At 41.9% G+C, this 26,853-nt stretch overlaps 1 protein-coding gene across 4 annotated transcripts; it reads right to left on the minus strand.

Moving 5' to 3' along the window:
* Positions 1 to 26: 26 nt before the first annotated feature.
* NEK4 (NIMA related kinase 4) lies at positions 27 to 26,455 on the minus strand. 4 transcript variants are annotated; one of them, XM_083488870.1, is made up of 17 exons: positions 26,120 to 26,261; positions 24,467 to 24,733; positions 22,723 to 22,920; positions 20,122 to 20,229; positions 19,884 to 19,922; positions 17,811 to 17,965; positions 17,108 to 17,237; positions 16,372 to 16,797; positions 15,043 to 15,096; positions 14,132 to 14,272; positions 13,594 to 13,728; positions 13,174 to 13,240; positions 6,777 to 6,883; positions 6,107 to 6,195; positions 2,946 to 3,145; positions 2,349 to 2,482; positions 27 to 1,584 (listed from the first exon to the last, which is right to left on the minus strand). In XM_083488870.1, exons 1-17 carry the CDS (start codon positions 26,210 to 26,212, stop codon positions 1,492 to 1,494), a joined length of 2,436 nt encoding a protein of 811 aa, XP_083344996.1. In that variant the 5' UTR covers positions 26,213 to 26,261; the 3' UTR covers positions 27 to 1,491. The 4 variants fall into 4 exon arrangements, with proteins under 4 accessions (XP_083344996.1, XP_083344998.1, XP_083344997.1 ...); XM_083488872.1 differs by lacking the exon at positions 15,043 to 15,096 and having other exon boundaries at positions 26,120 to 26,455; XM_083488871.1 differs by lacking the exon at positions 19,884 to 19,922 and having other exon boundaries at positions 26,120 to 26,453.
* Positions 26,456 to 26,853: the final 398 nt, after the last annotated feature.

Below are 26,853 nucleotides of genomic sequence, written 5' to 3' on the forward strand. Positions count from 1 at the left end.
TGGGTTTTTCCTAAGCAAGGAAAATATTTTGATAAAAGTACTTTATTTTACCAAAAGTTAGCCTCACTTTTTTAAAGTTAAACATTCACACATAAAGCAACAATACAGTAGCAGGAAAGGGTTATTTTCTGTCTTGTTGGTCCCAAGGGAGATTATCATTTTGTAAGACCCAATTTATGCTGTTGCAGCAAAAAGCAAGCGGGGCAGTGGATCAACCAGATAGCTTCCTAGACTTCATCAGAATTCCTGGGTTTCATCAGTTGTAGGACATTTTATGGCAATTCATTCTACTTGAGTTCTCTGCAACTTAGAAGCTTGCTTATACCAGTCTAAATTGGGTTGTATCCAGAAATCTGCCCACATAAAATGAAGGGTGGGGCCGGTCCCTAAAGAAAGTTTGAATGGGGTGGGGAAGGGGCAGATCACAGAAAATTGGGCAAAGTCATCTTTTGTCAGGAAATTCTTTTGTGACCTACCAGGGAAAGGAGGTGGTGGAGAAGTCTTCTTATGCCTATCCCCCTTGGTGGGCAAATCTCTTGAGTATAGCCCATCATACAACATCCTTGAGGAAGGCCTGGAGCTCAGTGGTAGCACTTGTCTTTCAAGCAGAAGGTCCTAGGTTCATTCCCTAGCATCTCCAGATAGGGCTGGGTGAGACTTCCTGCCTGAAATGCTGGAGAGCCACTGCCAGCCAGTGTAGCCGATACTGAGCTAGATGGACCAATGGTCTGACTCTGTATAAAGCAGCTTCCTATGTTCCTCTCATAGATAAAAATGTGAAAAGCAGCAAGAGTCTTCTCTTTCTTGGCCCTATTCTTTCAAATGAAAATCCTAACTCACTGCAGTTGAGCACTAAAAACGAGCAAAGAGGCCATTTTTAAGGACATTTTGCTTAGAGTGCATAGAAAATATTGTAGCTACAAAAGCTGGGTGTTTGTTTTTAATCTGAATTTTAATAATTACGGTTGCAACAATAGTAAATGCTTCCAGTATCTACATATAAAGAACCTGTTCCTTAGATGGCTTATTCAAAGTATGGGATACAACAGGCTTACTCTGGTGTTGACTAAACATTTTTGGCATTTTCCTAATCTTACTACACTAGCATCGAAAGCCGGGATTAACGACATGCAAGACCTGGTCAAATCAGTGGGGATGGCTATTTGTGATTCGGCAGGATTGCAACCTTAAAAAACATCATTGATGATGTTTGATATTTATAGTAATAATTTAATATGTAAAAAACTGAAAATATTAAGATGTACTACCTGTATAAAAAAATCCCTAAACGCTGTTACTCACTTACCTGGAAGAAACATGTTGCTATTTGTAAAGCTAAACAAGCTCTACAGCAGGTAACAAATCAGTAAAGTAAAAATTGTACCCCACAAATCAGTTGTGTACAGGAAAATAAAAATCCACTGGGGTAAAAATTGTTGAATAAAGTCTTGCTCTTTTCTTCATAAAGAAATAGCTGAATTGAGGTTTCTGTCAAAGCTTCACATTTTCTTCCAAGAATTTTAAATGGCGGGCCTTTATACTGTAAGAAGTATACTTTTCTCCCATGAGCTTCCGCAAATGCAGCTGTTCAGGGTAGGGAAAAAATAAAAAGGCTTTTCTGTGTTGTAATTCAAAACACAAATGATTCTAGTGTGAAATATTCAGGCTACAGTCTTATGTAAAGTTAAATTACTTCCTAAACATTGATATCCATAGGTTCAGGAATTCCTAACACTGAAACAGGATCAGATAGTTAGGCAGAACATCCCAAAGTGAACTTTTGGAAATTGCACAAATTTAGAGTAACAGTCAATTCATGTTTGACATTCAGTTAGCTATGGGTACTTTAGTCCATCAGTTACAGTGAAGTTAAACATGTTTAATTACATTGGTTTATGTATAGCATCTAATTTCAAGTAGTGGCACTTCTCTGAAGTGCACATAGATGGAAAGTATTCAAACTTTAAAATGGTGGCAGAGAGTGAAGCCTGTTCCAGAGGTTATCTGCAAAAGCCCCTTTGCAATAAATAGGACTCTGTCGCTATTAATTTGCAGTTTATTCAGAAGGAAGCTCCATTGAGTTACCGTAAATGGTAAGAGGAAATAAGATTACACTGTGTCCATTAATTTCAATCACTGGAATTTAATAATGTTATCTGGATTAGGAGTTGATCTGCATAAGAATTGTAGGACAAACAGGCTTGTTTTCAAAATAGTACATTATTTGGAGTTGTGCAAGGAAATATATGGTGGTTATTGGGAAATACCTGGACTAGCTGTTTTAAATGCTAGACGAGAAAAAAACAGTGTTGAAGAGAGTTGCCAAGTGTGCAATATGAAAGACATACTTCTCTTTTCTGTTCATCTTCCTCATCCATGACATCATACACCTTCTCTAGAAGCTTCACTCCAAGTCCTTGAACCACATCTGCTCTTAAGATCTCTACCAATCTCCTAACCTTTTCATGACCAGAGAGAACATCTAAAATAATAAGCAGAAACATATTAGATATCCTTAATTCTCTGTTTATTATTTTGTTTTAGTTGCCAGAAATCTAAATTGTAATTGTAGGAGTCCTGGTGAAACACTTTTCCTTTTATTCTGGTGCAAACAAATATCCATCTGAAGGACTTCCCAGACTTCAAATTTCAAATTTCCTGCTTCACTATACAAACAACTTTTCCCAGTCCAGCATCAGTACCCTATTCTCAAATGAGGCTTGGAGTTTATAGTCTTGCTAAAGAGGGCATAGCTTTTTGCCATTTAAAATAAGGGGATGGATTAGAGAACTCAATTGTGCACTTCTAGACAGAAGAGGTGGAGCAAACAGCCCTATTTCTCCTCTTTATAAGCAAACATTTTTAATTGAAATAATGTTCCTGCAATTCAATGGTACAGCAGAATACCTAATCTGGGAATGATTCCTTTCAAACATGATACAGACCTGAAGGAAACTCCTGCAACTGGAATTCATCTGGTTCTTCTGATGCTTTTCCATGTAATTTAAGGGTGTCTTTGTATTTCCTATTAAGCCGGAACTGCGATTCGGGAGCTAGTATTGCAGATTGTGAACAATTTTCTTTATTATCCATTTTTAGCGTTTGGGTCATTAGCTGCACCAAGTCATGCATCTCATTTGTTTTTCTGCAAAAGGTATACAAATCTTAAGTTTTTAATGCACAATTTATGGGAACTTACAGTGGGTTTAAGGCTACACAAAGAACTCTTTAATACTGATGGGGTATTAGGTTATTGTAATGGACAATTCTTATAGGTTGCTTGTTTCCTTGATCTGTTTCTATTCTGGTCGTCCTCCTTTTTCCTTAATTTGTCCTTATTTCTTCTCCCCACCTTAGAAAGCCCCTCCTTTAAGAAGCCCACATCAAACTTTGAGGATACCAGTCCCTCACCCCACCCCCGGTGAGCAGGAACAACACAGCCTGATCATTGGCTTAGCATTACATCTGAAGTGGAATCTGTCATTGAAATTCTACTCAGTATTGATCCAGAGCAGAACTCCAACGTATAGTTAGCAGAGTAAAAATTTAAACATGTTGCAGAATTTCCAGAAAACAGACCAAAGGCAATTACATTTCATCCAGCAGAGCTTTACTGCTACTGAAAGCAAATGAGCATAATGATCACTAATCCAATACATTCTGGATTGGCACTGTCCATAAGAAATCCAGCTGCAGCAGACTTAACTTAAACTTACAATAACTTATAAGTCTAAACCTTAACACTAAACATACTATGTACAGAACACCACACAAGAAGAAAACGAGATAGAGAAAGTGAGAGAGAGAAGGGCTCCTTCTGGCCTCTTATTATAGTCAGCATGACCTTAAAGAAGAGATAACAGACCCAGTTTAAGCCAGCTGTACTCAGCTGCTCTGAAGGAATAACCCAAACATCATGAAGTTTCTTTCACACAGGGCAGCTGTTAATTAGAATAGGAAAGATCTCTACACATCAGAGCAAAACTTTCTGCACTAAGAAATGCAAACGGGTTATTTAACTCAACCAAACAACAGTTGGGAAGCCAAGTGCAAGCCTTGGCTCCAGTTTAGACATAACGCGAAGTCATACTTTGTTGCTCATATAAGGAGGAGCGAAATGGGAGCTATCTTCCCTTTGGCTTGCTGCACACTTGCTGCTCTGCACACTTTTGCCTCAGGTCCCAGCCACCAATGGCATATGGCCCTCAAGCCGCAAAGTGTTCCCACCCCTGGTTTTACTGTGGCATGTAAATGGGGCCAGTATCTTAAAGAGAGGATATCTGCAGAAATGCAGAGTGTGTCAAACCCATGGGAAATTATTTGCTCAGTAAGCCTAGATGCAGAGAGAGTGTAACAGTTAAGTAGGACATGGAAAGAAAAAGGATACGGAATAAATGGAATGTACCAGAACATTATTTCTGTGAAAATAGATTTGGCTTGCATGAACTATGATAGCCTTTGTGAAAGGCTGTTTTTTTCTGACTGAGGAAGTACTACTTAACATTTCTCTAATGCTTTTTTAAAGTTCAAAGCACTTCACATACACTGCTAGTAATGCTTGCAACCTTATATAAAGGTCAAACAATATAGCAGATGTAGGGAAAAGCAGATAAGGGGATAGGGAGTGTGGGCAGCAAAGAGGAAAGAATGACTTGCTTAAGGCTGCCTAATGACTTTATAGGGAAGATGAGATTTAAATCAGGAAATTCACAACTGCTTTAATAACACCAGTTTGAGCTGTCTAATCCTTAGATCCCAGCGATGCGTTTGATGGAGTGTCATACTGGGGAAAGGGTTTTCCCAGGATTAAGAGGGTTGTGTTTAAGGCAAAGATTACCAAGGCAGATTGTGTTATAATAAAAATAATAATCTCAAAAACATTTTAATACCAATTTTTTAAAATTAATCAGCAGAAGAATGTACATTGGCAAGAAGGGTCTTAATTTGACTAGCAATACGCAAAATTATGCTATTAAATCAGGGCATGTATTTTCTTTAATGTATGTATCTCACTTATATTGTACAACTTTTTTGTCTTTTTGTTTAAAAAAACAACACTTGAAATGTGTTCAAAAGCATTTTTTGAGAAGTAGGTGAATGGCTGCAAGAAGTGGGTCAGTCCTTGTAAAACCATGACGTGCATGATCAGGAGCTGTGTGATAAGCATTGGAATTCTTATTTAAAGAATTATGCAGAAAGAGACTAACAGTTATGTGCAGAAAGAAGACTTCCCTTTAAAGAATGATCTAAAAATCTTTTTTAAAAACCATTTTATATTGAAGAATCTTTAATGCTTCCTGAAGCTAATTCAGAGAAACATTTCCCTGTGTCTTGAAGGGCAGGATGATCTGCCATCTGTGTGGCTGTGGTACGCAGATGCACAAATTGCCATGAAATTCTACTCAATATTGATCCAGAGTAGCTTCCAATGTATAGTTAGCAGAGCAACAACTTAAACACTTTGCAAGATTCCCAAAAAATAGACCAGAGGCAATTGTATTTCATCCAGCAGAGCTTTACTGCTATTGAAGGCAAATGTGCATAGTCCAATACATTCAGGATTTGCACTGTCCATAAGAAATCTAGTTGCAGCAGACTTAATTTAAACTTACAATAACTTATAAGAAGTCTAAACCAGGCTTCCTCAACTTCGGCCCTCCAGATGTTTTGAGACCACAGTTCCCATCATCCCTGACCACTTGTCCTGCTAGCTAGGGATCATGGGAGTTGTAGGCCAAAAAACATCTGGAGGGCTGAGGATGAGGATGCCTGGTCTAAACCTTAACACTAAGCATACTATGGCCACACCAGAAGGAAAAGAGATAGAGAAAGTGAAAATCCAGGCTCCTTCTGGCCTATTATGATAGTCAGCATGACCCTGACAGAAAGAGATAAACTAGTTTAAGCCAGCTGTACTCAGTTTCTGTGAAGGTATAACCCAAACATGAACTTCTGCTTGTTTCTTTTACACAGAGAAGTTTTCAGAACCCTCTTGAATTAATTAGAATAGGAAAGATCTCTACACATCAGATCAATATTTTCGGCACTGAGAAATACAAACTGCCACAAATACACTGAATGCCTACAGTTAAGGGAGAAGCCTTACCCTTCTTTACTGTCTCCATCTGATCTCTCTGTGGAGCTGGTGGAAGAGCTTAGTTCATCTTCAGTAGAGCAACCAATTAAGCTCTTTGTCTGTTGAAGGCAAAACATGTATTTCAAGCACAAGAAACTATAGACAAAACAGTAGCACAGTCCCCCAATATCTCTTCTTGCAAAAGGGCATTGATTTCAGGAGGTGTGTATACAATTCTTGCCATATTCCGTAAAGTAACACTGGCTTGGAACCTATTTAGATGCTAATAACAATATACATTTGTGGAAAGCTTTTCAAAGCAGGTGCACAAAATCATTGTGATAATGGAAAAGGCTTCTCATTTTTGTAGATGCTACTGCTACAAGAGCAAGGTTTCTTCTTTGAGTTGCATTGACTTTTCCAACACCGATTGGGCCAAACTGTGTCACAAGTCGCATGTGCCAAATCATCTAGTGTATTTTTCAGGATAAGGTTGTTTTGCACAGGTTTTTAAAAGTGAGTTTGACAGCAGTCAATGGCAATAGAATTCAACATTCCTAGCATGAAATGCTTTCTAATGCAATCCAGTCTGTCTGGAAATACCTCCGTGTGGAAGGACATTATAGTGCTGTGAAGCATGTGAGTGACAACTTTGAAAGCCAGCAACTTTGAATGTTGCAAATGCATGATTTCTGCTTACCTCACAGATTGCAAGATCTGATGAAAAGTGAGCAATTTGGACATGATCATCTTCTGAAACTTTTGTTTCTGTGGCTGCACTGTGAGAAGCTCTTCTTGCAGCAGGCCCTGAAAAGGGGTAAATTAAAAGCATTTAGAATCTACTCTTATTTTGATTGTTCACATTCATTCACATGCTATCTCTACCAACTGTCAGGGAAGAATTAGAGGTTTTCAGTTTATCAGAGGGAGAAAGCATTCCCCAAGGGGGGGAGGAGAGCAGTGAATCTAATAGAAGGGAGCAAGAGGAACAACAGGGAGGGACCGGTTGTTCACAGGAAAGGCAAGGGTTCAGTTCTAGCTCAGATTCGGAGGAGAGGAGATACAGGCCAGCTCTAGCCAGGAGGTTAGAAAAAAGAGCGGGAAAGCGAAGGGAAAGGCGCCTTCGCCATTTTGAGAGTGGCTGGTCATGGAGAAGCAGAGCTCAGAAGGTATCTGAAAGAAGTGACTCTGAGGAATAATAGTTAAGAACTGTTTATAAGAATGTTTTGTTAATACGCAATAAAAAGTTTTATAAAAGAACAAGAAGCGTTTGTGTGGTGATCTGAAGAGGACAACGACCAGTCCTGACAGAATACCTTCTGCTCTGCGCCTCTTCACTATAAGTAAAGAAGGAGAAACCAAAATGGATGGAGCTGTGGCGCCAGTTGGGCAAGGAGAAACCCCCGCGCTCCAGCTAACATTACAGGACTTATGGCAACAGAACTTACAGTTGAAAAGTCAAGTCGACGTACTATCGGCAGCACTGGGAGAACATAGAACCATGCTGCAATCGACGTGTGGAGATAGAGTGAGTAAAACATTTACTGTACGTCCGCGTAGCTTCAAGGGAGAAAGCTCTGAATACATGGCTTTCAAGACAGAAATTTCTTACATAATTGAGATAAAGGATAAAGAATTTCAATCTGAGCAAGAGAAGGTTGCTTATGTGATTAATTTCTTGGAAGGGAGGGCTAAGGACTGTGTTATACCCCTCATATCTCGGAGGGATGTCGCCCTAGGAAATCTACAAATTTTTCTGCAGTATCTAGACACAATTTTCTTAGACCCTGCGCATGAAACAACCACAGCTAGGCAGCTGTTGAGAATGAGACAAGGAAAAGACACTGTGGGAGTTTATTGGTCCAACTTTAGTTTGCTGGTGCAGAAATTAAAATGGGATCTGAATTCCCCAACAGTTGCAGCCCTTTTTAGGGAAGGACTGAATAATGAGATTTTAGACCAATTGGCCCAAATGCCAGAACCTAGTTCCTTGGACTCTCTGGTCCGAACGTGCCTGCAATTGAGCCTACGCGTGGAACGGAGGGCTAGTGAAAAGAAGGAACAATGGAGACCACGGTGGCGGGAAAATAATATCGAAAGTACAGAGAGCAGAGCGGGCAACGTGACAGGACGAGAGCGGCCAGAGCCCATGGAATTAGGAGCAGCCAGACCCCTCCCAGTTACTACCTCTTCCATGGTAAGAGGAAATGCAGGGAAAGGAAGAGATGCAAGGCGTTGCTTTGTCTGTGGAAAACCAGGGCATCTAGCACAACAATGTCACAATCATAAAGGATGGGAGTCTCTATCTGGAGCAGACATGAGACACGACAATTGCCCAGAGGAACTGCATCAGGGAAACGAATGTCCCCGGCTGGAAATGGGAGCTTGCAGCCGGGTGGAGAAGCAATAGAAGGCTCTCACGCGGAACCACCTATCCCAGGGCTAACGGTGAAGGTGCAACTACAACTACCCAATGGACACAGCGTCCAGGTAGAGGCGTTGTTAGACTCAGGAGCGTCAGCAGATTTCATAGACCAGAAATTGGTACAGGAACACAAAATCGCTTTGTTACCTTTGAGTTCCCCACTGCGAGTGAAAACAATCGACGGCAGACCGCTACTTTCAGGAGAAGTGACTTATGAGACTCCACCAATGAGAATGGATATGGGTCATCACTCAGAGACCAGGGCATTTCATGTGACCAAACTAGCTGGGCACCCAATGGTGCTGGGCATGAGTTGGCTCAATCGTCATAATCCGGTAATTGCCTGGCATCAAAGATCTTTGGTTTTTGGTTCAATATATTGTATGACACATTGTTTGGGGCAAAAGGGGAAAATCTCGGTGGAAGTAATGGGAACAGAGGTAGAAGGGAAGTTGATGGGGAATGAAAGTGAGATTCCATCACAATATATGGCTTATCAGGATGTTTTTTGTGAAAAAGAAGCAGATAAACTTCCACCACATAGGCCCTATGATTGCAAGATAGATCTAGTCCCTGGGGCACAGTTGCCACCAAGCAAGATATATGCCATGTCGGAAGTAGAATCTGCAGCATTGAGGGAGTTCCTGCAAAAGAATTTGCAGAGAGGTTTTATTAGAGAGTCTACGGCCTCTGGGGGTGCTCCTGTCTTTTTTGTCAAAAAGAAAGGTGAGGAAGGGGCACCAAGATTAGTATGTGACTTCAGAATCCTTAACAGTCAAATGAAGCCTCGTGTGTGCCCACTGCCACGTATAGATGACCTCTTAGAGAGAGTAAGGTCAGCCAAAGTCTTTACCAAGCTTGATCTACGAGGAGCATATAATCTGATAAGGGTCAGAGAAGGGGATGAGTGGAAAACCAGTTTTTGTACTAAGTATGGTGCATTTGAATTCTTGGTAATGCCTTTTGGCTTGCAAAATGGCTCAGGGGTATTTCAAACCTTCATCAATCACGTCTTAGCAGGTATACTGGATCAGTTCTGTGTCTCTTATTTAGATGACCTCTTAATATATAGTGAAAGTATGGAGGAACACGTAAAACATGTCACACAGGTGTTAGAGAGATTGAGGACCAACAGGTTATATGTGAAGTTAGAGAAGTGTAAATTCCACACACAAAAGGTGGAGTTCCTGGGATATTGCATTTCCCACAAAGGGGTGCACATGGACCCCAGTAAAGTTCAGGCAGTGGTGGAATGGGAGGCACCTAAAACTAAGAAAGATCTACAGAGGTTTTTAGGATTTGCTAATTTCTATCGTAAATTCATAGGTAATTACTCCAAAATCACAGCGCCACTAACTGATTGTCTAAGAGGCAAGGGGCCATTCAGATGGACTGAGGAAGCACAGAAGGCCTTTGATAAATTAAAGGTGGTGTTTGCTTCAGAAAAATATCTTATGCACCTAGATCCAAGTAAGCGTATAAAGGTAGAAACTGATGCCTCTGACAGGGCTATTGGGGCCATTCTGCTGCAACAGGACAAGGAAGGGGACTGGAGACCCTGTGCATTCTACTCTAGAAAATTAAATCAATCAGAACAAAACTACACCATATTTGATAAGGAACTTTTAGCTGTGCACGCTGCCTTTAAAGTGTGGAGACATTTTTTGGAAGGGGCATCACATCAGGTGGTGGTACAAACAGATCATAAGAATTTAGAGTATTGGAGAACTGCTAGACAGCTAAACCAAAGGCAAATTAGGTGGGCAGAGTTTTTTGCTGGGTTTAATTTTAGGATTGAGTACATACCTGGGCATCAAAACATTCGTGCAGACGCGCTATCGCGCAAACCTGAGTATATGGAAGGGGAAGCACCTCCCAAGTTGCGAGAAATGCTGAGATCGGATCAGTGGGGGTGTGCAGCCGTAGTAGTGGACGGCAGGGAATTCCAGCAATTGACAGTAACAGATGAGTTTGCACAAAAGAAAATGGAGGAACTGAGAAAAGGTAAAGGGGAAGAGGAAGGTTTCAAAGAAAAAGATGGATTGTTGTACAGGAGAGGGGTGCTGTATGTACCTGCAGGTGAATTAAGAGGTAAAGTGTTGAGGCAACATCATGATAACCCGACTGCAGGACATTTTGGTAGAGAAAAGACCCTGTATCAGATCACACGGCAGTTCTGGTGGCCAAAGTTGAGGGAGGAAGTAACACAATATGTAAGAGGTTGTGAAGTATGTCAACGAGCCAAGGCACCCAGAGCAGCTCCCGCAGGGTTGTTGCAACCTATGCCCACGCCGGGAAGGCCTTGGGATGTGGTGTCTATGGATTTTATAACAGATCTACCGTCATCGCACAGGCAAACAGTGATCTTTGTAGTGGTTGACATGCTAACCAAGATGGCACATTTCATACCATGTACCAAAATTCCGACCGCACAGGAAACTGCAAAGATGTTTTTAGATAATATTTTTAGGTTGCATGGTATGCCATCACAAATCATTTCAGATAGAGGGGCCCAATTTACATCACAATTTTGGAAGAGGTTAATGCAGTTACTAGATGTGGAGCTAAGCCTCACGTCAGCGAGACACCCGCAAACCAATGGGGAAGCTGAAAGAACGAATGCAACACTACAACAATATCTGAGGTGTTATGCTGGTTATCAGCAGAGCGGGTGGTTAGAGAAGTTGAGTCTAGCAGAGTTTGCGTATAATAATGCAATGCATGTGTCTACGGGCAGAGCCCCATTTGTGGCAAACTATGGCTTGCACCCAAGGGCATTCCCAGGTCAAGAGGAGCAGTTAGCAGTACCAGCAGCAGAACAAATGATAGAGGAGTTGAGGTGCATGCATGAGATATTGAAAGAGGATTTGGAAGAAGCTAAAGAGGCTTACAAAAAAGCTGCAGATAGGCACCGGCGAGTTGGGGAAGAAATCCAAGTAGGGAGCTGGGTATGGCTGTCTACCAAGGGACTACCAATACGAGGGAAGTGTAAAAAGCTAGAACCAAGGAGATTGGGACCTTTCCAAGTAAAGGCTCAAATTAACCCAGTCGCTTTCAAGCTTCATTTGCCTGAAAATATGAGAATACACCCTGTATTTCATAGATCTTTATTGTCAGTGTTTGTACCAGCACATAAGTATCAAATCTCAAGGGAACCACCTCCTTTCCCCACCATGATGGGGGAAGAAGAGACCGAAGTGGAAGAGATATTAGACTCGAGAATAAGTAGGAGGAAATTACAGTATTTGGTTGCATGGAAAGGGTTAGATGAGTCTGAGAACTCATGGGAACCAGCAGAAAAAATTAACGTTCCGGAATTGCAGCGAGAATTTCATAGAAAATATCCCCACAAGCCAAAACCCCAGAACTGGCATCTTCAAGAAATTTTTGAAGAGACAGATAGCGAGGAAGAGGAGTTCATAGGGTTCGGTCCTCCAGAAACAGAGGAGAGCGAGGAGGAGGAAGGGGGACTTAGGGGAGGGGGTGATGTCAGGGAAGAATTAGAGGTTTTCAGTTTATCAGAGGGAGAAAGCATTCCCCAAGGGGGGGAGGAGAGCAGTGAATCTAATAGAAGGGAGCAAGAGGAACAACAGGGAGGGACCGGTTGTTCACAGGAAAGGCAAGGGTTCAGTTCTAGCTCAGATTCGGAGGAGAGGAGATACAGGCCAGCTCTAGCCAGGAGGTTAGAAAAAAGAGCGGGAAAGCGAAGGGAAAGGCGCCTTCGCCATTTTGAGAGTGGCTGGTCATGGAGAAGCAGAGCTCAGAAGGTATCTGAAAGAAGTGACTCTGAGGAATAATAGTTAAGAACTGTTTATAAGAATGTTTTGTTAATACGCAATAAAAAGTTTTATAAAAGAACAAGAAGCGTTTGTGTGGTGATCTGAAGAGGACAACGACCAGTCCTGACACCAACACACTCAAAGTGGTTTATAACAAAAATGGAAAATAAAAAGTTAAAATAAGACAGCAGCATACTTGGAAAGCAAAATACACAGCACAAAGATGTTAACTTATGAAAACCTGGGAGGCTTTAAAGCAAATCAGCCAATTTCTTTAAAAAGAGGCAAGCAAGGTAGACCACTGGACTTCAAAAGGTAGGGAATTCCATACCTGAGTAGTTATGGCCAGTTATGTTAAATTCTGAGCTTGAACCTGCTTAATTATTACAGTCCCAGATCTTCACAGACATGTGCCTGGATTTCATATTGATGATATGCAACAGAGCCTAGTTCAGAGTCTTTCAAAATCACCACCATTCACTGATTTAAGAAGCTAAACTCTTGGATACACTTCCTGTATCTGACAAAGTGGTTCTAGTCCACCATGCCACAACAAATTTGTTAGTCTTTTAAAAATGCCACCAGACTCTTTTCTTCCTTCCTTTTCTGCTGCAAACAGACTAACATGGCTGCACCTCTGTCATTTATCCTTTGACCAAATGCAAATTTGGATGTTTGATCCCCATCCCTGCCAGTTATGACCTGACCTCTCTACCTTTAAAAACATACCGTACTTATAACTTTGAGCAGCCATGAAAATTTGGTGGGTGAGTGTTCTGTCTCAGTTACAGCCATTTGTTATTTGTGAAGATACATTTTGGGCAGTGATTGCAATGAAAATGTGTTATAGCTAAGAAATTGCACCATATGCTTAAAAGGGGCAAAGAAGTTACCAAAAGGAAGCATGTCTTCCTGAGATTGCTTTAGTCTCCTCCTCTCTCGTGCCGACAATGGTCGATCCTTTAAAATAAGTAACAGTGATATCAGAACCAAGATATGTGGCTTTGTAGTCTGTCATAATTGACCCGTCGATATGTAAAACATAACTGAAAACTGAAGTTTCCAAGACAGTCAATAGTTCACTACCTTTTCTCCACTGACTTATTCTACAAGGTTGATAAAGCCTTTCAGGAAAAGAATTCCCCCACCTTCTTTACTATAAAAGAAGTTTGCCAACCCTGTACTAAGCAGGTTTATAGATCTATGATGGCAAAGTAAGTACACTTTAGTCTATGCATTGAAACAATGCTGAATCTGAGGCTTCAAAGAAAAACAGATAGCATTAATATGCTAGAAATGTGTCTGCAGCAAACCTTAGAAACAGCCACTTCGGTGCTTCCAGATCTGTTTATAGCCCTTGTAACTGCAGCATCCTGCTTGTCTGTGTTGTCTCTTCCTGTCTTTGCATTCATGTCAGGAGCAGCAGGCAATGGTCGAGGACCTGTATCCTTAAAGGGAGAAAAAGCAGCTATGTAAAAACATTTTTTCTGCTAAGAGGTTAGCTATAAAAGCACTCATCCTTCAATACTACCTCAATACAATCCTTCTATACTACAAACACCAAGTCAGTACAAATAATCAGGCAGGTAGTTCAGCTCCACTTTTTGTACACCAACAATCTAATTCTGTACATTGCAGAAAGCATAATATTATTTATTGTATATTAGCAGCATGGGTATTCTGTTACCCAGTTGTCCATAGCAACACTTCTAAAAAAGTTGAGACACCTCTTTGCCCTTTGAAAAAGCATACTCTTTTAAAACATAATGAATCTAGAGGTGCCAATAGAAAATAAAAAGATGCTGCATTTTAATTAAGGAGTGTTTTCTTTTTCACCCTCTCTGAACATACCTCAAATTGCTCTCTTTTCTTCTGCCGTTGCTGTCGTGACAGGGAAGGCTCGTGAACAGATCCCTGGGGCTGAAAACGGGGGGCGCTTTCGTTTTGAACTGCACTGTTAGCTCCTCCCAAACTTCTGAAGGAGGCTTCAGCCTAAGAATAAACCCAAAATTCTTTGTATATGCTTTCCAGATTCAAAGTGAGGACACAGCTATCAAGGACTACTAACTATGACAAGTATACTCTGGCTCCACTGCCAAATACAGCATGTATCTCTGAATACCAGTTGCTAGGAATTGCAAGAAGGGAGAGCGCTGTTGCACTCATGGCCTGCTTGCAGGCTTCCCAGAGGCATTCAGTTGCCTACTGTGAGAACAGTAGGGCCTTCTCGGTAGTGGCGCCCGCCCTGTGGAACGCCCTCCCATCAGATGTCAAAGAGATAAATAATTACCTGACATTCAGAAGACATCTTAAGGCAGCCCTGTTCAGGGAAGTTTTTAATATGTAACGCTGTACTGTTTTTAACACTGATTGGGAGCCGCCCAGAGTGGCTGGGGAAACTCAGCCAGATAGACGGGGTATAAATAAGAAATTATTATTATTATTATTATTATTATTATTATTATTATTATTATTATTATTATTATTAACAGGATGCTCGACCAGATGGGCAACTGACCTGACTTGGAAGGGTTCTTCTTACAATCCAAAGTATACATATGTTTGAAAAGTGCTATCAGGGACCCATAACTATCACCTTTTTCTCATCCTCATCACCAAACCTACACAATTCATTTATGTAGTAAACAGCATTTATGTAGCCCACCCAGACATTTTACATTCATTTGTAGAACAATTTTCCAAAAGAAGCCACCAGTTTAACTCCACATGCCTTGCAGAACCAAAAAAATTTGACTACTTACCAGAACTTCTACAGGCACAAATGGTGCTAGAAGTTTGTCAGTAGAATCCAGACTCTGGAAAGAGAATTTACTGCATTTTCATTGACTTTTACCAATCATGATACTAGCTAAAAGTGTGGTGTAAACATTAGCAAAACAAATGAGCAAATTATTTGAAATGACCCATTACTGTAAAATAGAAAGAGTAGGAGGAGTGGCTGGCTACATGGTATCCAAGTGTCACTTCTGTGAGCCCAGGAAAAACACTGATATCACTCCTCTGTCTTCTTCCCCACCTGGGCTAGATAGGGACCTGGCTTGTTCTGTTCTAACACTGCTTCCAATTAGCGCCAGTGAGTCTCATGAGATAGGGACACCCTGTATAGAGACAGGGAAATAGGTGCGCAAAAACATCCTCAAACAACATAAACCATTTCACTTCATTGTTTCCAATGGCCCAAGACAAGTCACTCTGGATCTCCAGTTCCAGGGGAAGTGTCTCCTCCCTCCTCCCTCCATACATGCTTGAACCCCAGAAAGTGGGGATGAGCTGATGTTCAAGGGAGGAGGACAAAGAGTAAAAAAAAAGACCATATGAGGTATGTCCAAGCCCTTATGGTCACCTAATAGAGCTGTTTATAGCTTGGGTCATGTTGATTGGTTGTATCTGGTGCTGTTCCATTACAACGTGGGACTTCCTCCTCTCCCCTTGCACCTTCAAAATCTGCCCTGGAGAGTTCCCCAACGCTCTGGAGCAAGTTTTGGAATAGTGGCACTGGATACATCCCTACATGACTAAAAGAATAACAAACTAAACATAGCAACCTCTTTTCAGCTAGTTCTGTATGTAAGGCTTTGGACTGAGGCCCAATATAAAGGTCATTCAGCCCTTGGATCTGAACCCTCAAGTCTGATGACACAGCCGGTTTGTATATCTGACGGCTTCAATCATTTTCAAAATAATGCCTAAGTATGTGTGTAACAATGGCAATGAAATGTCAATAAACAGAACAGTGCACTGTATTGTGGGGGGGCTGTCTTGAAAAAAGCAATCGCCTTTTCAAAAGGGGGCGGGCATCAGATTAGTGAGAAAGAGTATATAAAATGATGATAATAAATTGTAGCAGAAATGTAAAGTCATTCATGGTCACTAAAACATTTTGTCCTCAGTTCCACCCTTCCTCCAACCACCCTTGTGCTGTGCACAGCTCTGCAGCTGCTTTATCTGAAACAAAGAGCTAGTGTAGATCAATTACCGACAAAAACCCAGTGCCATTAGTTGTTGGTCATATTTCCAAAAACTTTGCAGCTTCTATTACATTCCTCTGTATTATAAGATAAAATAATTACTTTATCACTCGTGTCTGGAATCTCTGAAACAGGTTGCAGAAGTTTCATGGTATCATCACCATCAGCTGTGGTATCAATAACACCCTTTTTAATAGCTACAGTTTCCAGACATGGATTTGTAATGCTCTGCAACCTTTCTTCCTTACACTGTGGTGCGTTTATTCCTATTTCAGACTCTGCTTCACTGGGAATACTTGAGCTACGGGGCTTTTTATCCCCTGTGAAGGTTCCTGCAAGCGTCTGTTTGCTTTCAGAGTTCCTCTTTTCCAACGGAACAATAACTATGTCCACTTTGCTCATTGTTGCCACTGACATGTCCACGCTGTTCAACCCATTTGTGTTTGTGCTTTTTTCAGGCTCAGGTGCCAGTTTGTTCGAGGAAGAAACCTGAAAGGTTTTATTATGGATTAAACATTTCTCTTCATTCTGTAATTAAAATGAAGGGAGGGAAAAACAGAATTAATATACCAATCCCATTAACCATTTTACTCAAATGGAATTTCAAGAGCCCAATTTTTTTATTTTTATCCCATGCAAAATGGCTGGATTCAGAAATGCCTGAAGACGACAGGAGAGCCTGCTCCAGCTGCTGAAAGATGCCTTTGTCCAATTTTCAAGCTGTACCGCCCCCCTTATATTCAGCCCCCTGCACCATAACTCATCCCATCCAGCAGTGTCTCCATTTAACTCTGGATCCAGCGCTCTAAGTCGAGTTAAGAACTAAAACCTAACTCACCCTTTTAGATTTCCTGGAATGTTCACTAGGAAGCTTCTGGGGTGTTACATTTCCATTTTTCAATTCAGCATCTCCTGAGGAGCTCTGGGGTTTGACTTCAGACATTTTCTTATGATTTTTGGCTGTTTTCCTTCAAGGCAAAGGTAGGAAATGCAAACATTAAGGAAACTACAGAATTAAAAGATTTGAGGAAGTATTGTCTTGCAACAAATCAAGGTTGCCTCTGGTCCCTATGTATGCTTTTAGAGTACTTTCTGAAAGAACGACACATGCAACAAACCCCTATACTTCTTGCTGTATATCCATATCAATATATGGGTGTAGATAAGCTTTAGGTAGCCCACCTATAAGAATGAAAGAATTGCCTTGCTGGATCAAGACTGCAACCAGCCTAACACCCCAACAGTGGCCAAAATAGATGCCATGCATCAAAGGACATGGCTTGTTTGTTCCTGACATCCAGCTATCAGAAGCAATCAGAACCAGTCACAAATACATTTGGCTTGTCATTTCTAATATCCTTTGACGCATCTATCATCTATAAATATTTCTGTTCATTTCAGTCACATTGCTACATATTACAGATTACACATTACCCTGTGCTACACATTACAGAAACCCAGTAATCAACAAAAAAACAGCTATTCCAACAACTGCACTGAACTCCTTGCACAACGTAATTTGTCATTTAAACATTTCTTACGCCTTTGTAGCTTCCAAAAACAGAGAGATTTGGTGCTTGATGTAGGGTTGCCTTAGGATGCTTCTCACACTGGGCCTCTCCTCTGGCTTTTTACTAAGCATCGTTCTTATTAGCTCTTTCAAGTGCATGCTGTAATCTTTTGGCATGGGTGGCAGCTGTTAAGAGAAGCAAAACTAACTTTATGGGACTTCTTTGGCTGGCTATAAAGTCATGATGGGAAAACCCCCATGATGAACGTCCATTCATGGCATTACATCAGTCATTCAGATATAACTCAAGCCTTGGATATGCTTTTCTAAAAGGCAGCGTTTCTTCAGAAAATGCACGTCACATGCATCAGGCAGCCTGCAAAGCAGGGCTGGAACGCTCCAGCTGGCTGTAGCAACCATTCAACTTGTTTCTTAAGAGTAGGAAACGTCAAAGTTCACTCTCACATGCACATGGATTACTGCTGCTTCTGTCACTGCCTGTAGGCTGCTCTTTCGTACTTCTCTCTCTACTGGGGCACAAAGTGTACTGTATTATTGTGCTCATGTGGCACTTATCCTTTGCATGGTGTGGGCCACACCTTTTAGTGTGTCACATTACAAAAATATTGGAGCAGGGAGGAGCACATGCATTTGAAATATGCACTGCCAAGATGCAAGATCTGGGGAGCTGCATGGCAAAAGACCAGAGTAGCCCAAGGCAGCCGTTCAGCCTTCCAAAGCAGATCTGGCTGGCTATTCTCCATTATTCCTCAATGATATTTGATGGCCAGAGTATGTATGAGAGAGAAAACAGCCAGCCTAGGAGAAAACTGTGTTGTTGGTCTCCTACCACAAAACTGCAGGTAAGCAAGCTTCTGGATGGTTGTGCCTAGTGGAGATCAAGTTTTGAACACTTAGGATAGTATGCAGAGCATGAAGGCGAGGTCTAGAGTGTAAATGGGAGTTTTTACAATGGTTCCAGTGAATATCCACCGTGAAAACCAGAGTTGCTATACTCCTCTCTTGGTGCTGCCATGCTACCCAGGCTAAGCCATGGTTTGCATCATGTGCAAACCCATGCTCTTGGCTTGTCACATTTGATGCTTGTAGTTTGTTTGAGGGAGACAAACCAGGAACCTGGGTATGCACCTAATGATAAGCCAAACTATGGCTTAGCTCAGAGTAGCACAGCAGGACCAGGAGACAAGTGAAGCAGCTACAATTTTTGTTCTGGGGACCTATGCACTTGCTACTTCTCACTAAGCCACAATTTGACATGACACATTTTAATGCACAGACTATTGCTTCTATTACTATTTATCATTAAAATCTTAAAAATTATGTTCTTATGCTTATCACTTTCATGCTAGCAAGGTAACTTTGGTATATGTGGGTTGCCTCAGGTGACTGGCATCACTTAAGAAAACCATCTGTGTTCTAAAAGGTTCAATCTTTCCTGCTTATTCACATGATCTGTGTCACACATGAATAGTTAGGCGAGTCACTGAAAAAGAATTATTACGGAATGTGGCTTAATAACAAGAGCTAGACTCCTTGTACAGCTTCCCTGAGAACATTCCTGCTCTTAGCAGACATTCTCATGGTACCACAGGCAGTGAGGGTGAGCAGAATCATTACTGTGCTGGCTGGACTCCTCAGTTACAGTCAAAGGCAGCTGGTATTGCAACAGAAGCAATAGTGCCTTTGCTCCTCTTTCTCTGCACTGCAGCCTGATAGAATGACTACCACTAAATTAATGTTTTAAAGCAGGGATGGGGAACCTGTGGCCCTCTAGATGCTCTTGAAAACTATCATCGACCCCAGCCAGCATGGCCAACAGTCAAGCATGATGGGAGCTGCAGGCTAACAATATCTAGAGAGCCACAGCTTCCACCCGCAGCATGTCTTAGAATAAGTTTAATAGACCCGTTAACATAACACTACTGGTGTATTTAAAAAGACGTTAATTTTCAGGTTTCCTTAACAACAGCATGCATTCATATCACACACCAAACAACAAGAAAACACAGACACTCTATCCTTACACTTAAGACTGGGTTTTTAAATCAAAAGGGTTTTTTTGTTAAACATGCTGAGAACTTACTGCACATGTGGTGCTTGAGGATATCCCAGGGATTCTACACTGAAAAGGAAATCATTTTCCTTTCTTCAGCAGTACAGTTTATATCCATTATGTCCTTAGATAATAGCCTATTACCTAGTCTACACGCAGTTTTTTGCAACATACAAGGCGACAGGGAAATTCTTGCACATATGGATACTTCAGCAAGTATGAATAATGGCCCACAATTAGCGTAAAAAAAATGATAAAGGAATGTTACCTTTCCTTCAATAATTCGATATACTAAGGAGTTCATATCTTTAGCATTGAAGGCATGCTTCAGTGTGGCCATTTCATAGGCACAACAGCCCAAAGCCCAAACATCAGACTGAAAGCAAAAGCAGAAAAAACATGTGTTCTAAAGGTCCTTTAAAACAGAATCAGACAACACATTAGCAGGTCATTTCACAACTTGGAAAGGGAGCCACAAGCACATGTAGGCTTCTGGATTGTGGTCAATTTGTTTCACTAAGCTATCTTCTAACAGAGAGGTACAGCTTTGTATGGACAAATGGAATCTTTGTTTTATCAAAGAAAATAGATAGTGGAGGAAGGAATTGCTTTTGCTTAGCTGGAAAAGGACACTGGATTCTTGTGAACACATGACGCATACATCAGCAATTTTTTAAATGGCATGTAAAAGTTTTAGACAGCTAAACACTTTGCCTGAACTGTACAGTATTTCTCATACAAATATAAATGGCAATTAGTGTACTACCTTGAACATTAATTCAAGCTCACATTCATCAATTTAGATATGAAGACTTAGAATTCCTGTGGTTTTGACTTCCGGGATAGCGCGAACGGGTAATGGCGGATTCCCTCCGAGCTCCGGAGGGAATCGGCTCCGTCGAGGACGGGTCTTGCCGTGCCGGCGACACGGGGACCCTTAAAAACCGCAGGCGCGGAAGCCTGCGGACTTCGTGACTCGGTGGGCACCTTAAGCGCCCTCCCCAACCCGCGAAGAGCCTTTTTAAAGGCTGCGGAGTGGACTGGGGAGCGGCGTGGTGCTGAGAGTCCATCGCTACCTCGGCGGAGCGAAGCCGCGAGCCAGGACCGAAGAGCGCTATCTTTCTTCCTGAAATTGGACTGGAAAATGCAACCCGTGAGTAGAGGAAATTTCGGCACTAAAAGATTTTATTCTTGAATTTAAGTACGATTGGGGGGACGTGTTAAAAAGGAAGTCCACACTCCCCCCCCCCCACTAAAGGATCTAAAGCAAAGAGAGACCACTAGGTCGGAAAAGACGTTGGTGTTTAAATAGACAACTTTCACAAATCGGATCAAGAAGTATTTGTGCTGGAGAGGAAGAGAGAGGAATTTCAGAGGCTTTTCTTTTTGGGTTGACCCCCCCCCCCTAGACCCGGGAAGTGCCCTGTGTGTGAGCCCGAGAAAATGAACAAGGAGTTTGACAGCTGTCAAAAGAGCTGTCAAACGGGAGACTAAAGATTGGAACTGTGTTAATAATATCTTTTTGGATCAAAAGTGTTACATTAAAAGTGAACTGATTGGAAACAAGGTGACTGTGAACAACAAAGTAACAGACTGTTGGAAAAGATAGAAACCCCCCTGGAGGGAACTAAAGTCATTGCAATGGCTGCAGAAGGAAAAGTATGGGCGGAGATAGAAAGAATGTTTTGTCTTGTGGGAACTCTACAAGAGCACAGTACTCTTATGACTGAACAATTGATGACCTTCAATCTTGAACTAAACAACTCTGCTGATGATACAAAGTGGATGGAAAAAAACTCTGCAGCTGCAGAAGAAAAGATAACTTTGGAGCTGGGGGAAAAAGAAGAAGAGAGAGGAGAGGAAATGCAAGTGGAAAAAACCAACCAAGAGCCTGCAACCTTAGGAAACAAAGGAAGTAAAGAAGATGACCAGTGGATTACAAATCTGCAGAAGGAGAGAAAGATAAAGGAAGAAGCCCCTGGAATAACTCGAATACTGGATTATAAAAAAATAGACATTTATGATTGGGACTTCTTCTTTAGGTTGGAGTATGGGAGACTGATTGATCCTGGCCAGAAACTGCTCTTGGTCGATTTGGAAAGAAGGAAATACGAGGGGTGGATGGCAGAACCCCCTCGAGAAGAGAAGGCCAACAAAATGGACTGCCAACAAAGCTGGTGGAGAGAGACCAACTGGGGCTTAAGGGCCTCGGATGTGAGAAATCCGGGCTAAAATGGTTTCTTATCTTTAAGGACATTGGTTTGGGAAGGGACGGAAACCGGGGAAGGGGGGAGGGGAGAGTAGAGTAGTGAATATCTGAGATTTAGAATGGGAATATATGACTTTTGGTTTAACATTTTAAGGAGGGAATTTGTGGGAGAGAATTTAGGCCGACTCTAGAGAAAGTATTTAATGTATAAAGCTGGATAAGCAAAACTGGGCCAAGAAAAAGTAACAAATTTTAAGAAAAGATAAGAATAACATTTAAGAGACGGGAGAAAATAATTTGCTGAGACAATTAAGGAAATTGGAAGGTGGAAAGGGGGGTGTGGGGAAGTCAAGGAAAGAAGGGAATGAAAGTAAGTCTATGAAATTATACGTGTTTTATTGTGTCTTTTTATGTTTGTATGTTTACTAAAATCTGAAAACCCAATAAAAATTTTATAAAAAAAAAAAAAAAAATAGAATTCCTGTGGTTTTAATAGCCACTCAATAGAAGAACTAAGTTGGTTTTCAATTACATCTCTTAGCTTGCTGTCAATTCCAAAAGTAGAAGCAAGCATCATTGAATTCATTGGTCTACTTCTGAGCAAACTTAAAACCATGTTGCAGCTTGGAAAAGGAGTTCACAACACACAATATACTTTACCTTATAATTGTAAGGCTTGTTAGAGAACAGCTCAGGGCTCATGTAGTAAGGTGTGCCAATGAGAGTACTAGCCATGTCATACTGATTTTCCAACACTCTAGCTATTCCCAGATCTCCCACTTTGATGATATTTGAACGTGTCAGGAATACATTCTGAGTTTTGAGATCTCTGTGCAGAATGTGCCTTTCATGCAAATACTGAAAAATAACATAACAGTATTTACAAATCTCTAACTCACAACCTAGGTTACCTCACAGAGTTACTGCATGCATAAAAAGAAACTCTCTTGTGCACACCACTCTTGAGTTCTTCAGGGGGGAAGAGCAGCCTTCCCCAACTGGATGCCTCCAGATGCTTTAAACCACAACTCTTTCTTCAGCTGACCCCTGCAGGTCTGATAAGGAAGGAGTTATTGCCCCATTCTTTCTCATCCCCATCAGTGAGTGTGGCTCTCACCCCCTTCAGTAATGTGTCTATTAAAAAAAAGAGAAAAAGTGATGCCACGGCCAAATTTTTTTGCATGGTCTAGATCAGTGTTCCCCCACCTTGGGCCTCCAGCTGTTTTTGGACTACAATTCCCATCATCCTTGACCACTGGTCTTGCTAGCGAGGGAATGATGGGACTTGTAGTCCAAAAACAGCTGGAGGCCCAAGGTTGGGAAACACTGGTCTAAATGACTGACCATGCTGGCTGAGGTTAATGGGAGTCCAACATCTGGAAAATAATTTAAAGTAGACGCAGCACTGAAGTGGGTGGAGAGGTTTCAACACCTTTGCACAACTCAGCTCCCTAATGTAGAGGCAAAATGCTTCCCCACTGGTCATCAGGCCCATCATTTGATGAGTGGGGAGGGAACAATAAGCTCCTTCCTCAGCTAATCTGCATGGATCAACTGAGAAGAGACTATGTGCATGTGACTGGGGGTGGCTCAACCTAATGATGGCTTGTGGCCCTCAGAGGGTTGACAAAGGCTGAATGTGGACCTCAAGTCAAAAAAAAAGAGTTAGCTACGCCTGGTCTAACTGGATCAAGACTATCCAAGAATATTTGAAAGACTCCACACTTTTCTGTTCTACACACATACTACTAAAACAGCCAGGATGTTAGAAAAGATAGATTCTAGATTGATTAGAAGCATGCATAGGTGGCAATAATACATTTACCTACTACGTTGCTATATCTTATTAAAGGATTACAGTCTAAAAGAGGTTCAAGTCATGCCAAAATTCTAGGAAAGGTTTATTTAAATTTAAGAGAGAAAGTAAGAATCAACTGTTTCATTGCAAAGTTACGTTACCTCTGAGGGTCTTCTGCTGGTTCCCTCACTGTGAGAAGCAAAGTTACAGGGAACCAGGCAGAGGGCCTTCTCGGTATTGACACCCTTCTTCAGATGCCAAGGAGATGAAGAATTACACAACTTTTTGAAGACATCTGAAGCATAGCTGTCAACTTTCAGATTTGAAAATAAGGGATCAGCAGCCTCACTTGTCCCAGGGACAGTCTATGGGATATCTAACAATCCAGGATAGCAGCGGGAAGCAGCGGGAAATGGCGCTGGAATAAGGGAATTTCCCGCAAAAAAGGGAAGGTTGACAGCTATGATCTGAAGGCAGTCCTGTATCGAGAGGCTTTTAATGCTTGATGTTTTTATTAAGTTTTTAGATATGCTGTAAGCCACCCACAGTGCCTGGGGAAACCCAGCCAGAAGGGCGAGGTATAAATAATAAAATTATTATTATTACCTGCAAAGCCATAGCAATCTGAACAAACCATTCCACCACCTGACTTTCAGGCAAAAGCTTTCCTTTCTGTTCTTTCAGCTTATGATATAGGTCCCCTCCTTCACAGTAGCCCATGACAATGTATAGGAGGCCATCTTCCCCTTCCCAGGACTCCCTATAGGTGACTATATTAGGATGCTTTAGCTGAGACAGCAGCTGGGCCTCTTGTTCTGCTGATTTTCTCTCACGACTTGAGGCATGTTTAAGGTTCAGCCTTTTGATAACATACTGCAGAAATGAAAAAAAAGTTTTGAAGTTAAAAACAATCACAAGTATATTTAGTAGGTTTAAAAATCCAGCATGTAAGTCTACTCTGTAGAAGTCCAACTAATTTTAATTGAACCTTTATCCTCATACTGGCCTCAGTCCAGAAAATCTAATTACTTTTACTATTACAATCAATGGAGTTTAAGCTAACTGCAACTAAGTTGTCCAACTAACGTCAACATAACTTGAAGCACTCCTAACATTTTCTGGATTGAGGCCAAAGTGTTTTGGATCAGAATGTTTGAAAATATGTTTGTACCCTTTGATCCCAAAGTTATACTTGAAGGCAGTGGTCCCAATCCAGTTGCACTGACTCTAACATAGGCTGAAATCTCATACCCTTGTGATGAAGCCCCACTGAATACAGTCAGACTTGCCTCTGAATAGACATGCATAGGATCGTACTGTTAGAATCCGTGCAATTATTCCATAGGCTAGGCATTTTAGGAAAAAAATATATTTTTGTAACTGACTTAGAATATGTTTCCGCTTGGCAGGGGGTTGGACTCGATGGCCCTTGTGGTCTATTCCAACTCTATGATTCTATAAATGAATGCTACATTCATTTAATAAAGCCCTGTGGTATCATCAGATCCAAGAAGGTCCCCAAAAGCAGCTTATGCTGAGGAGACGTTTTTGCAACTTAACCAACAAGGTGCAAGATGGAAATGAAAGTATAAAAGAATGTCAACGTAGCACCCTCAAAATGCAACTGTCAGATTTTCAGCTGCTTAACTCCTGCAAAATAATGAATCACAAACGCTCAATATCACCCTAACACAACAACCCTCTTCACTGGGGTTTCCCCTCCCTTACTGCCCCTCTTGTTCACCAACTATCTATTGCCTGATTGAGGAGTGAGGTTATTACCCCTCTACCAGGTCGCTCAACCATTGCTACCGTGTTCTTTCTTTCAGCAGATCAAGATGACAGCAAAAACTGCAAGGTGTTGTTGTTTTTTAGCGGGGGCAATTAGAATAAGATCTAATGTATTTTCTATAGTTAAGCTTTTACCACTATCTTCACTGTACGTTTTATTTTATCTCATCTTATTGCTATGGCTAGTGGCTGATGCAAATAAAGATTCTTTTTCCATCAGTGCCTGACGGGTGGGAAACCTGCGGCCCTTCAGGTGTGTTGGGCTCCCAACTCCCCTCAGTCCAGCCAGCATGGCGAGCGGGCACGGAGGGCAAGAGCGAGGCAGCCCGACACCACCTGGGTGTTCACCTGCGCTGCTTTCGCAAAGTCATAGCAAAGGCTGCCCGACCCCATTTCAGACCCCCTCCTCTCCAAGCAGGCAGGCAGGCAGGCAGGCAGGCCCTCCTCTCGCGCCGCTGCCCTCCGTACCTGTTTGTTGTCCTGCCGGTGCCTCACCAGGCTCACTTCCCCGTAGCTGCCCTTCCCCACGGCCCTCACGAAAGCGTACTCGCCGACGGGCATCCTCGCAGGGCCCCGCGGCCGACACGGGGGGGGGGGCGCCTACGGAAGCCGCCCCCCGCCCGCCAACCGCAAGGACGCGGCAGCCGATGCCATAGAGATAGAGCTACAAAACCTCCGGAGACCATAGAGAGCACCCTCGTTCGGTGGGGAAGAGAAAGGAAAAGACAAAAAAGAGCGCCTTGCTGTCTATGGTAGTGATCCTGGTCGCTGCAGCGGCCATCTTGGACCCGGGCAATCTTCCTTGACTTGCGCATGTGCCCATGCTATGTACGGGTCTCTCGCTGCTCTTTTCAATTCGTTGGCGCCTGTCTCGCGCGGGTGGGTTGAACCCGCTTTTGTCCCGCCAAAAGTCTGACGTGCCGCTGCTGTCTCTGATTCGGGCAGATCAGGGGTTCCCAAGCTTTTGTTTCTCACGGATCACTTGAAAGTAGCCGAGAGTCTTGGCTTCAGTTCTACTGAACTAATTTGTTTGACGTTGCTTTTTGTAGCGATTGGAGTGTAACGATTTCTTCGATTGCAACGATTCTATATTGTTTTCATTGCTGCTTTTGCTGCTTATGTTATTTTATTGCATTACAACTTTAATTCCATAGAATTCAAATTGTAATGCAGTAAAAAGAAGCAATAAAAGTGTAGCTTTA

The sequence above is a fragment of the Podarcis liolepis genome (genome assembly GCF_965112155.1).
Source record: "Podarcis liolepis genome assembly, chromosome: 2".
NCBI lineage: Eukaryota > Metazoa > Chordata > Lepidosauria > Squamata > Lacertidae > Podarcis > Podarcis liolepis.